The following is a 10,966-nucleotide window of genomic DNA, read 5'->3' as shown; positions in this document are numbered from 1 at the left end:
GTAGGGCCAGCTCGTCAGGGAACATGCTCCACCACACTTTTGTACTGACTGTTGCCAGCAAAAACGCTGACCACAGTTTGCGCGGGGTGGAGGTGGGGTGGGGGGGGTCACTTTCTCTTCCTACTGTAGCAGCTTTGAAAAAGCACTTGCCTTGAGCCCTGGTCTGTTTCTGCTTTGACAGTTGGTTTTCTGGGCCAGGTCATTTCAGGGAACCAGACACAGGAAAAACAGTGTCTGGAGGTGCTCACCCAATGTGTATCTTGCCCTGGCATTTGGCAGCAGTTGGGTGTAAAGTTGGACACGGGGGATGGGGGGCAGACCTCGCTATCTTCCAGTCCCACCCATTAACTCGTCTGAGACTCTCTCCCCGGGCAGGGCTCCCATGGTGGGCCGAATCAAAAGACATGCACACAACACCCATGGTTGCACTTATGTATTCAGCTTCCTATGTCCTGGAGTAACGGGTGCCTGGAGGGGGAAGAGAAACACTGGAAGAGCTGCCTGGCTGGAGTAACTACGTCTACTAAGTAAGTGATGGCTTCCTACACCTTACAGGATCATCTTCCTACAGGAGAATCGGCTCCCGCATGGGTAGCACGGGTTGCAAGGGTCACACGGGTTGCAGGGGCTGCAGGGGCTACAGGGGCTGCAGGGGCTGCAGGGGTTGCAGGGGGAAGTGCAGGGGTAGCATGGAGATTCGATCTTCACGCAGCTGCCAAGCCCGTAGGAGTAGGTCACGTCCTTCTCGTCCACGCACGGGGGCAAGCTGAACTCTTTGCAGATGTTCATGTAGCTGTACTTTTTCGACCCCAGGCAGTCGTACCTATTCTCCCGCTCGGCCGACACACACACTTTTCCATCCTTCACGCGAACTTTTACTTGATCGGGTTCAAAGCCGCACACGTTCACTGATCCTAAAACATTACTGCTACAGCAAGAGGAGGCCAGAATTCTGTTTGTTGTTCTTCTCAGCCTGAAATTCAGGAAACGGGGAGGGTAGGAGGGAGAAGTTCAGACCTGGCTCGAGGAGCAATATTTCGATCTCTAGTTCTTCTTTTCATAGCAAAAGCAAACACTAGTCATTGTGAAAAATCAAACTTTACAGAAGCGTACAAAATAAAAAATGAAAGACTTCTCGTGTAAATCACACTCCCCACAGGTGAACCTCTGTTAAGAACAGACAGATGCTTGGCCCTCCAGATCTTTCTCTTGTATTTAAATCCCAGCACCTACTTTTCGTAGTTAAGGAAACTTGGGCAGGTTCCTTAACTTCTCTGTGCACCAGTTTCCTCATCTGCAAAATGAAAATAATAATAGTACCTACATCACAGTATTGGAGGTTTCGATGAAATTATGTATTTTGCTTAATATTGAGCTTGGCACATTATAAACTCTGCTTAATTATTACCATGATCATTCTTATTATTACTATTGTATGTAGGCCCTTAGAGTCTGTTTTTTAAGGGGATACCATTTAAAACTTGCATTTTAATGGTGGCTGTCAGCCTCAGGACCCAGCCCTGCGGATCCACAGGCCCAGTGCTGCCCTGGGCCATCACACAGGCTCGGCCGGAACACCCCGTCAGCACACTGACCAGGCAGGATGCTCGTCGGGCCTGGCTCGTCTGCTCCTGTCTCGGGCTGCTCCAGACTCTGGACCACAGGCCCCAGCAAGGAAGTCAGCTTGGAGGCGCTGTGCCCTGGATCCTACTGGCTTGCGAGGGTTAATTATGCATCTCCCTCCCCACCTCCTCATCCAGTGACTTCATGTTGATGGCTTGCAATCAATCATGGTGAGAATATTTACACCATGGGAACTGGTAAGCCCAGCACATCGAGGCTTTTCTCTTCCCCGCACTGAGCTGATCGCTACATACCACACCTTGTGGCCCCTGGAGCAGCAGACACAGATCTCTGTGGTTCCTATAGAGCTGGCTTGTTGCTGCTCAGCAATCCTGTGTACGAATCCTTTATAATAAAAGAAGAACAATAACCACCGCTCACACGAACTGATCACTTCTGATACATCGAGAAGTAGTATAGTGAAGTGCTTAAGAGCACAGCTCTTCAAATCTTGGCTCCGCCATGTGGACAAGTTACTGGGTCTCTGTACCTCAGTTTCCTCATCTATACATTTGGGACCTCCTTCTGGGTTTGTTGTGAAGAAAAGATCAGTTAATGAGTGACAAGCATATTAGTGCTTGACACATGATTAAGATGCTGGGTTTTGTGGAAAGTGCTAAGTTGGTTAAAGGCATCGTTTTGTTTACTCTCCACAATAACCTTTAATGCGGGTGTAATGATCACTGTTTCACAGATGAGGGAAGGAAAAGGTGCTGAATGGAAGAGTCTGGATTCAAATTCAGGCCTGTTGACGCCCAGGCGAGGATTTCAACGGTTGGTTAGCCTGAGCTCTCATGGTCTCTGCAGCCTGGCGAGGGCCCATTTTCTAATTGCCTGATTCTTCCAAAGAAAACCTAATGCTCTGAAATGGTCTTCTTTTTAGACCTTAACATTTAAAAAAATCTGTGTTCTAAGAGATACTCCTAGCAAAGCTTGTATCAGTCAGTCTCCAAAGGAAGGCCTTGGAGTGTGTGATTTCTGGAACATTTTCCAGTTTGAGGAGTTGGACCCAATGATTGGATTATTGCTTTGAGATACATTTTTAAAAATACATTTTATTGATTATGCTAATACAGTTGTCCCATTTCCCCCTTCACTCCCCTTTACCCTGTACACCCTCTCCCATCCACATCCCCCCCTTTAGTCATGTCCATGTGTCGTACTTACAAGTTCTTCAGCTTCTACATTTCCCATACTATTCTTACCCTCTCCCTATCTATTTTCAACCTACAATCTATGCTACTTATTCTCTCTACCTTTTCCCCCTCTCTCCTCCTCCCACTCCCCTGTTGCTAACCCTCCATGTGATCTCCATTTCTGTGGTTCTGTTCCTGTTCTAGTTGTTTGCTTAGTTTCTTTTGGTTTTGCTTTAGGTGTGGTTGTTAATAATTGTGAGTTTGCTGTCCTTTTACTATACATGTTTTTTTTATCTTCTTTTCTTAGATAAGTCCCTTTAACATTTCATAAAATAAGGGCTTGGAGATGATGAACTCCTTTAACTTGACCTTATCTGAGAAGCACTTTATCTGCCCTTCCATTCTAAATGAAAGCTTTGCTGGATAGAGCAATCTGGGATGTAGGTCCTTGCCTTTCATGACTTGGAATACTTCTTTCCAGCCCCTTCTTGCCTGTAAGGTCTCTTTTGGAGAAATCAGCTGGCAGTCTGATGGGAACTCCTTTGTAGGTGACTGTCCCCTTATCTCTTGCTGCTCCTAGGATTCTCACCTTCATTTTCACCTTGGCTAATGTAATTATGATGTGCCTTGGTGTGTTTCTTCTTGGCTCCAACTTCTTTGGGAGTCTCTGAGCTTCCTGGACTTTCTGGAAGTCTATTTCCTTTGCCAGAATGGGGGAGTTCTCCTTCATTATTTGTTCAAATATGTGTTCAGTCTGTTGCTTTTCCTCTTCCCCTTCTGGTACCCCTATAATTTGGATGTTGGAACGTTTAAAGATGTCCTGGAGGTTCCTAAGCTTCTCCTCATTTTTTTTGAATTCTTATTTCTCCATTCTTTCCTGTTTGATTGTTTTTTTTCTTCCTTCTGGCCCACTCTATTGTTTTGAGTCCCAGTTTCCTTCCCATCACTATTGGTTCTCCATGCATTTTCCTTCATCTCTTTTATGGTAACCTGCATTTTTTCATCTAATTTGCGCCCAAAATCAACCAATTCTGTGAGCTTCCTGATCACCAGTGTTTTGAACTGTGCATCTGATAGATTGGCTATCTCTCGGTTGCTTAAAATGATGAGTCCTGGGGCCTTGATCTGTTCTTCTGTTTGAGACATGTCTCTCTCTCTCCCTCTTTTTTTTTTCTTTTTTTGGTCTGGTCACTCCTGTTACGGTGAGGGGTGGAGCCCTAGGTGTTCACCAGGGGTGGGGACCCCAGTCGCTAGATTGTGACATTGTATGTGGGTGCGGGGGCGGGAGGGAACAATGGCCGTAGCTCCATTCTCCTGGGACCTCAGTCCCTTCCCTGGGATCCTGGGTTGCGTGCTCTTCCCTGGTCCACAATTGCTGCCTCACTGGGTCTGCCAGCCGCTGCTTGCGTACTCAGGGTCCACCCGCTGCGATCTTGTGCGCCCCAGATGTCCTACGCACTCCCAGTTGCCTTATGTGCCCAGTCCTCCCTGTTCTCAGCACGCCTCAACCCCTGCCCGGCTGCTCCTCTCTGCCCCTCCTACCGGTCTGGATGAACGGGTCTACTTCAACTTCTTGGCTGTCCGACTTCCATTCAGATAAATTCTCTATCAGTTCTGGGTGTTATTCTGCCTCTAAATTGTTGTTGTTCCAATCTTGGTTGTGTGTGGAGGTATGGTGTGTCCACCTGTGCCTCCATCTTTGCCGGAAGTCAAGATACATTTTTAATTCTTACTTTTTATACCGAATTTTGTTCATATACTTCTTTTTTTGTCACTTAAGTTCATTGTAGAACACACAGATAATACAGATTAGCAAAAAAAAGGTATATTTTAAAAAATACCCCTAATTCTGTATAGCACTGAACATTTGGGGGCTAGACTTCTCTCCCTTTGTGTGTGTGTGTATCTATTTTACTTATTTTTGACTTGATAAGCCCTAGCGTGATTGCTTTAACGGCAATGTGAGCCCTTGCACCGAAGGGCATAAACAAAGGCCCTCAGTGGCTGATTCCAGAATGATCACACAGAATGCTGTCCTACAAGACACTGAGGCCAACAGAAAATTTCCGCAAGGCACCCAGAGGACTGCGACAGTCACTTGGCTTCGTTCCCTCCCCTGCCCCCAGTCATCTTTCATGCTGGGTACCCACAGGTCATACTAAGAAGGAAGGAAGGGAACGGGACCTTCTTTAAAATCTGTCTGCATCTCTGTGAGAACAACAGGAGCAAAAGCACTCTCATTTCCCTGGACGGGCAGAGAATAGCACGCGAAGATGCGCCATGCCCTCTGTGGATGGACCGCAGACTGGAAGCCCCAACGGCCAATGCCAAGTGTGAAGCACAGAGCAGAACGTGTGCCCCCCGAGCTCTGAAGAACCTTCCTAGGTGTGCACATGGGCTGAGTCACGCTCCTCTGTTCAGCTCAGACCTTTCAGTCGGAGATGAGAAACATCAAGTCCTGCCAGGAAGGCAGGGCTGGGTCGCACAAAGAAGGACCACGGACCCCAAGCAGGATCACCAGACCTGACTACTGCCGTGTCTGATCCCGTGTGTAAGACACGGGCCCTCTGCAGGGGGTGGGTCTGGGGGCCAGGTCTACGAGCCACAGCCAACGCCGAGATCCACCTCTTCCTCACAACAGCCTGAGCCTTGGGGCACAATTTCATGTCTTTTATTGCTTAGACTCCCCCTCCTCCTCTGTTGCCATCACTCTGTCCCTTTGCCCCTGCAGCCCCTGCTCACGTCCTCCCTCCTCCGATGGGGATCTTCAGGAAATCACCTAAGAAGTTTGGAAAGGTCACATTTCCCCTTCCTTTTGCTTCAAGGTCAGAGGTTATCAGTAGGGACGTGTGGGTTTAGGAGGAATTGCCAGAGCCACATTTTACTCATTGGACTCGAGTCTGAACTTGCAACTCGACTCTCGCCTAGCAAGGTGCCCACCATCCCACGTGGGATTTTCCAAGGCTCTGTGGGGATTGCCTCCCGTGCTTATCGTGAGGGTGGAGCTTAACCACAGTAAACATGGGGAAATCGGCCCCTTCAGTTTGTTGCAGCAGCCCCTGGGGAAAGCTGGAGAACATGCGTGGGCAGCCGTGTCTGTGTCTGCCACCGCTTCTCCCCACTGAAACTGAGTTTCACGGGCATGTGCGACCAAGCTCCTGAGAGTGACATAGGCTGCCCACGGCAGTGGGGAGTGACATCACCAGCCATCTTCACGATGGTGTAAATCATGTTCAGCCTGCTGATGCGTAAGGTAATGAAGATGTCAAACAGGCCCCTCTTTGCTCAGGAGCAAAGGGCAGCAGGCCTTTCTCTAGTCCTCCGTGAAGCCTTTTCTCCTAATTTGAACCCCTTCCGAGGACCTGTTACACTGGATTCCTCCTTTCCAGCATGTCTTCCTCTTCCTGTTCTTTCTTCACCCTCTTCCCTGCTTTTCCTGTCTCGGCTCTCCCCGCCAGACTTTTGATTGGTGCTGAAGGGACAATGTCACCCTGCAGGAGCGGAGTGGGACAATGCAGGTGCATCTGAGTCCCCAACAGAGCTTGTTAAGAGAGGTGGCTGGGTGCCACCTCCGGGGCTTCTGGCTCAAGCAGGTCTGCCAGAGGAGCCGAGGATTTGCGTTTCTGACAAGCTCCAGGCGGTGCCCCCACGGCCGGCCCAGGCACCACTCCACATGCTCCACAGGCTCCAGGAAGCACTGGCTGCATGAGGGGAGCCTGGCTTTGTGTCCCGCATCTCCCACTCCTGGTGATCAAAGGACATGGCCGCTGAGGATGTTTCATCACCTCTAAGATGGCCAAGATGGTACAAGGCTAAGTGGAGTGGAAGTTCAAGGGACATAGTTTTACCCAATAAAGGATAAGTCATTCAGTCCGTACCGGGCTCTGCCTTACACAGACTTCCCTGAAACCTGAGTCTTTAAGTGACTAAGCCCAAGCCCTGCACCATGGAGTGAGGTCAGACAAAGCAGTAGACATGCACGTGGCCTAGAGGGGCAGCAGCTCCTGCCCTTGTCATCCTGGGTGACTGGGCTCCAAGACCTGTGTGTGTGGAGAGATGGCAATGAGAGGGGACCCAGATGGCTTCCTTTGGGGGGGCAGAAGAGCTCTCCTGGGGGGTGGGAAAGCCAGCTTTTCACCAGCCAGGCTTCCCCTCTTGGAGGCTGTGGCTTCTGAGGCAGGGAATGGGGGGGAATGAAAAGGTTTCCCTGAAGGCTTAGAACTGGGCCAGGTGCTGCGGAACAGGCAAAGAGGTCACCACGAAGGATGAGTGTCATCATCCTCCAGGGCCAGAGTGGTTCAGCGAAAACCACATTCTCCAAGTGCAAAGGGGTAAAGCAGGAAAGAAATGAGAGGGCAGAGTTTTGAGGTTTTCAGAAGACGGAGTGCCCCTCGTGCGGGGACGTTCAAGGGAATTTCTGGTTGAGACTCAGGCCGGCTGCAGCGGGGGTGGAGGGAAGTGCAGTCTCGGGGCCAGTTTCCAGGTGTCAGTAGGGGGTGCAGGGTCGGGGCCACTACACACCTGTGGGGTGGCTGGCTGCAAAGCAAGGTTCATGTACCCACAAAGGCTGCCGCCAGGAGTTGGAGTGGCAATGGGGCACCGCTGACTAGGCAATAAACTCCCAACGGCAGGACTGAGTGGGCGCTGCGATTGCTGGTCTGTCCTACTTTCGTGCAGAGGGCGGGAGCCCAGGACACGTGGTGGGGATTAGGTGCGCACCAGGTTGGGTTGCTGGCACAGCTCCTTGCAGAGGAGACCAAATTCAGTGACCTTGGCCCCTCTAAGTCCAGAAGGAGAAGGAAGAGTCGGGGAAAACAGCTAGTGGGTGCTCGCTATGCAGTAGCTCATTTGGTGGGGAAAAGAGAACATCAAAGAAGCTAAAGAAATGAAGGTACTCACTTGGGTGTCTACCAAGGAAGATGCTGCCGACACGTCTCTTAAAGCAGCTGCTCAGCAAACAATGGAAATGGATTGGACCTTCCATACCCCAGTTTAAAAGAATACCTCCCCCACATGCACACAGATGTGCACACACATGCAGGCACATGCATCGATCAAATAACATACACTCGAGACATTCTTGGGAATTAAATTGCCGGCCAAGCCTTCGTATCAGTTATCAAAGGAGCACCCAGAGACAGAGCAGACGGATTCCCACAGACAACAATTCCACCGGGGCCATGGCGGCCCAGACCAGGGAATCTTTCTGGTTTGGCAAACCAGAAAGAACCTTCTGGACAACATAGCCTGACATCTAAAAGGACATGTCAACCGAGCCGAGCTGCCAGCATTCTTTAAAGGAGCAGAAAGGTCCTGTGAATGTGATGTCTAAACTCAAAAAGCCTCGGGCAATGTTTCACACCAAAAATTGTTTTAAAAAATTGAATTAATGTGATATTTCTGGATCTATTTAGCCATGGATTGGGAGTTAGCTGAGAGATAAGAAAAAAGAAAGGATGCATTTCCCTGGAAGAAAAAATATGAACAGTGAGAGTCCTCTGGGATCAGGGCTAGGTAGGGGTCTGCCATTTTCATCCATATTCAGGAAAACTGAGTATGCAGGTTCGCAGACGACGCGAAGCCCCTCTGGGGAGTGAAATGTCAAGCTGTCGGAAACCGAGCACGGGAGGCCCCCAACAGGCCGTGTGAATGTTCTGGAGGAGAGGTGGCCAAGAGGTGGTACGAGGAGGGCCAGTCTGAGGTCACTTCTAAAATGGACCTTTCAGTTTAGAGCGCTGGGAATTAGTGTAAAGACATCACCAGCATCATGTACTGCCGCAGGACAGGAAAAATCTGCAAAAATCCAGACATCGTCAGGGAAGGCATCCCCTTATATACAAACCACACTGCTGAGAGTTAAGCTTGAAGTTGGGCCCACGGCACACCAAGGAATTGGGTCCCCTGCCAGAGGTGGGGGTGCCCGGATGATAAGGCCCAGAGAGGCACCCTCCCCCGGAGAGTCTGGGGAGCAGGGGCAGCCAGGAGACAGAGGCTGAAAGGACTTGGGTGGGAAGTAATCAAGGATCAAGGGGAAAGGGAGAGTGGACACACAGCTGCTCCCCCTTCATTTAGATCAAATTTAGATCAAATGTTACAAAAGGATCCTTGGCTCAATCCTGCTACTCCAAGGAGTAAAAATAACAATTAGTTCAAGTTGCCTGTAGATGAGTTTATCGGCAAGAGCCCCACCCCAGACTATTAAGGGATGTTTGTTCCTGACCTTTGGTGACCTATGACCAGGACAATAATCGCCTTATTGCCCTTTCCAGTGAAAGGGCCATATCACTGTCCCTGTTGTCAAGGATCTTGCTCCGTGTCTCTTTGTCTCCCTGTCTGTCTGTCTAATCTATTCATTTGTCATCAGGATAGGACAATGTTGTTTAAAGACACAAACTTGCAACAAATAGTAAATAGTTTTCAGAGATCTAATATTAGCACTGTAAAGTGCTAATATAGACAATAATATTGTATTATAATCATCAAACTTGCTAAGGGACTAGAGTGTAGTTATTCAAACCACTAAAAAGAACTGACAATTATGTGATGTGACGGAGGAGCTAATTATCACCACAATGGCAGTCATATTACAGTACACAAAAGTATCAAATTAACATGCTGTCTACCTTAAATTATACAATATTACACAAGTCAAATACAGTTCACCCAAAATATCTGTCATCCATTTGTGCACATCTTTAAAAATAGCAGTATATTAAATAGTTTTTCTGCATCTTGCTTTTTTTTTTTACTTAATACATCAATACACAAAATGCCTCATCAATCATTTTCGCGTCTACATTATCGTTCCAACATATGCATGGACCAGAACTCATTTCACTAGGGAATGGGGCTCTCAACTATTTTCTCTCAACAATAGTAACAGACTAAACGGCATATGTAGAAAGTAAAAAAAAAAAACACTTCCTTTAAGCCAAAAAGGAAAATATAATCAAACGAGAGAGTTTTGATGACTTAAAATTACCCAATTCAATGAAAACCTGTTCAACTCTGTCCTGAAAGCCGAGACTCTCAGTTCTGCAGTTCATTTGCGCAACTTTTACCAGAGTCGGAGGGAGAGGCCGACGTAACAGACCCGACTCCAGACCAATTTTCAGTCTTCGCGTGGAGTGGGGAAATGGGAGAAAGGTTTTCCTACAAAACCCAGAAAATGCTTCTATTGTTCAATCGGCTCTCCTGCTCTTAAAGCCTCTGGCAAACATTAAGGATTTGATCAATTACTATTACTTCTCCTGGAGTCATTTCTGTAAGTCCAAACATACTCAAATCACTTTATTCATAACCAGAAAAGATGTGTAGTTCACCGCTTCCAATAGCTTTTTAATGACACCCCCTGTTTCTTTCCCTCATTAAAGCCATAGTATTTATCATGTTGGCACTCCTGCTATAAACCAACAACTGCCCTGCCAATTGACATCATTACACTGTCTTTTGAGAATCCTGTAATTCCCCTCAAAGACCCGTTCGCTTTTCCAAAATCTCTGCTAAGCCGCCCGAGTCATTATCTCGAACCTTCTTCATCTCTTTTCAAGTATCGATTGTCACCTCCTTCCCCTCACTCCGCAGCGTGAGGCTCACACACCAACCACAGTAATGGGAACAAGTTCACTTACTTGGCGAGCTCTCTCTTCTCATCTTCTATGGCCCTGATGGCTTTCCTCTCCAAACTTCTGAGCGATGGGCGAAGGCAGTAGAGCTTGACATCACACAGGCAGCAGGGGTAGAAGTCGCAGAGGCCGCAGGAGCGGGAGCGCTTGGAGTAGCACAGGCAGTACGGGTAGGGGTGCAGGTCGCAGCAGCAGTAGGGGTGCATGTACAGGTCGCACAGGCATCGCGTGCTGAGCTCGTCAATGCATCGCAGTTGCCTCAGTTCTCTGTCCACCTTCTTTATGTCCCGTCTGACACTGTCCAAAAGACAACTCAGTGCAGCCATTACAGTCACACCTTATTGTTTTGTGAGTACCTTTGGGAAATGGCACTCGGGGAAAAAAATTGTTCTAAGCTCTTCTCAGAAGTTTCTTTTAAAAATAAATGAGGCGCACATGTTGCACTTACTTTAAAGCTTCTGTTTTATGACCTCAGCCCCCTCTGAGTATGTCACAGTCTCTTGGTTGCCATGTGAACTGTTCATAGTCATGGTCTTCAGAGACCCTCCTCCGAGCTATAAAGCTGCTCTCAGAACTGTGCCC

General features: G+C 48.4%; 1 protein-coding gene across 1 annotated transcript; it reads right to left on the bottom strand.

The window, feature by feature from the left end:
* Positions 1 to 549: 549 nt before the first annotated feature.
* On the bottom strand, positions 550 to 10,710 carry ODF1 (outer dense fiber of sperm tails 1). Its single transcript, XM_045861517.1, has 2 exons — positions 10,391 to 10,710; positions 550 to 973 (listed from the first exon to the last, which is right to left on the bottom strand). The coding sequence occupies exons 1-2, from the start codon at positions 10,708 to 10,710 to the stop codon at positions 550 to 552; spliced, it is 744 nt and encodes a 247-aa protein (XP_045717473.1).
* Positions 10,711 to 10,966: the final 256 nt, after the last annotated feature.

This window comes from Phyllostomus hastatus, unplaced genomic scaffold (assembly GCF_019186645.2).
Source record: "Phyllostomus hastatus isolate PE091 unplaced genomic scaffold, TTU_PhHast_1.1 phas_scaffold_21, whole genome shotgun sequence".
NCBI classification, from domain to species: Eukaryota; Metazoa; Chordata; class Mammalia; order Chiroptera; family Phyllostomidae; genus Phyllostomus; species Phyllostomus hastatus.
This window is presented reverse-complemented; position numbering and strand designations above follow the sequence as displayed.

What these genes read in the sequence shown, in the direction of transcription:
- ODF1 (XM_045861517.1), bottom strand. Translation starts at nt 10,710, where the DNA reads ATGGCTGCACTGAGTTGTCTTTTGGACAGTGTCAGACGGGACATAAAG. An exon ending in GAGAAGAGAGAGCTCGCCAA is followed by an intron (nt 974 to 10,390) that starts GTAAGTGAACTT and finishes CCTGAATTTCAG; the next exon opens with GCTGAGAAGAACAACAAACA.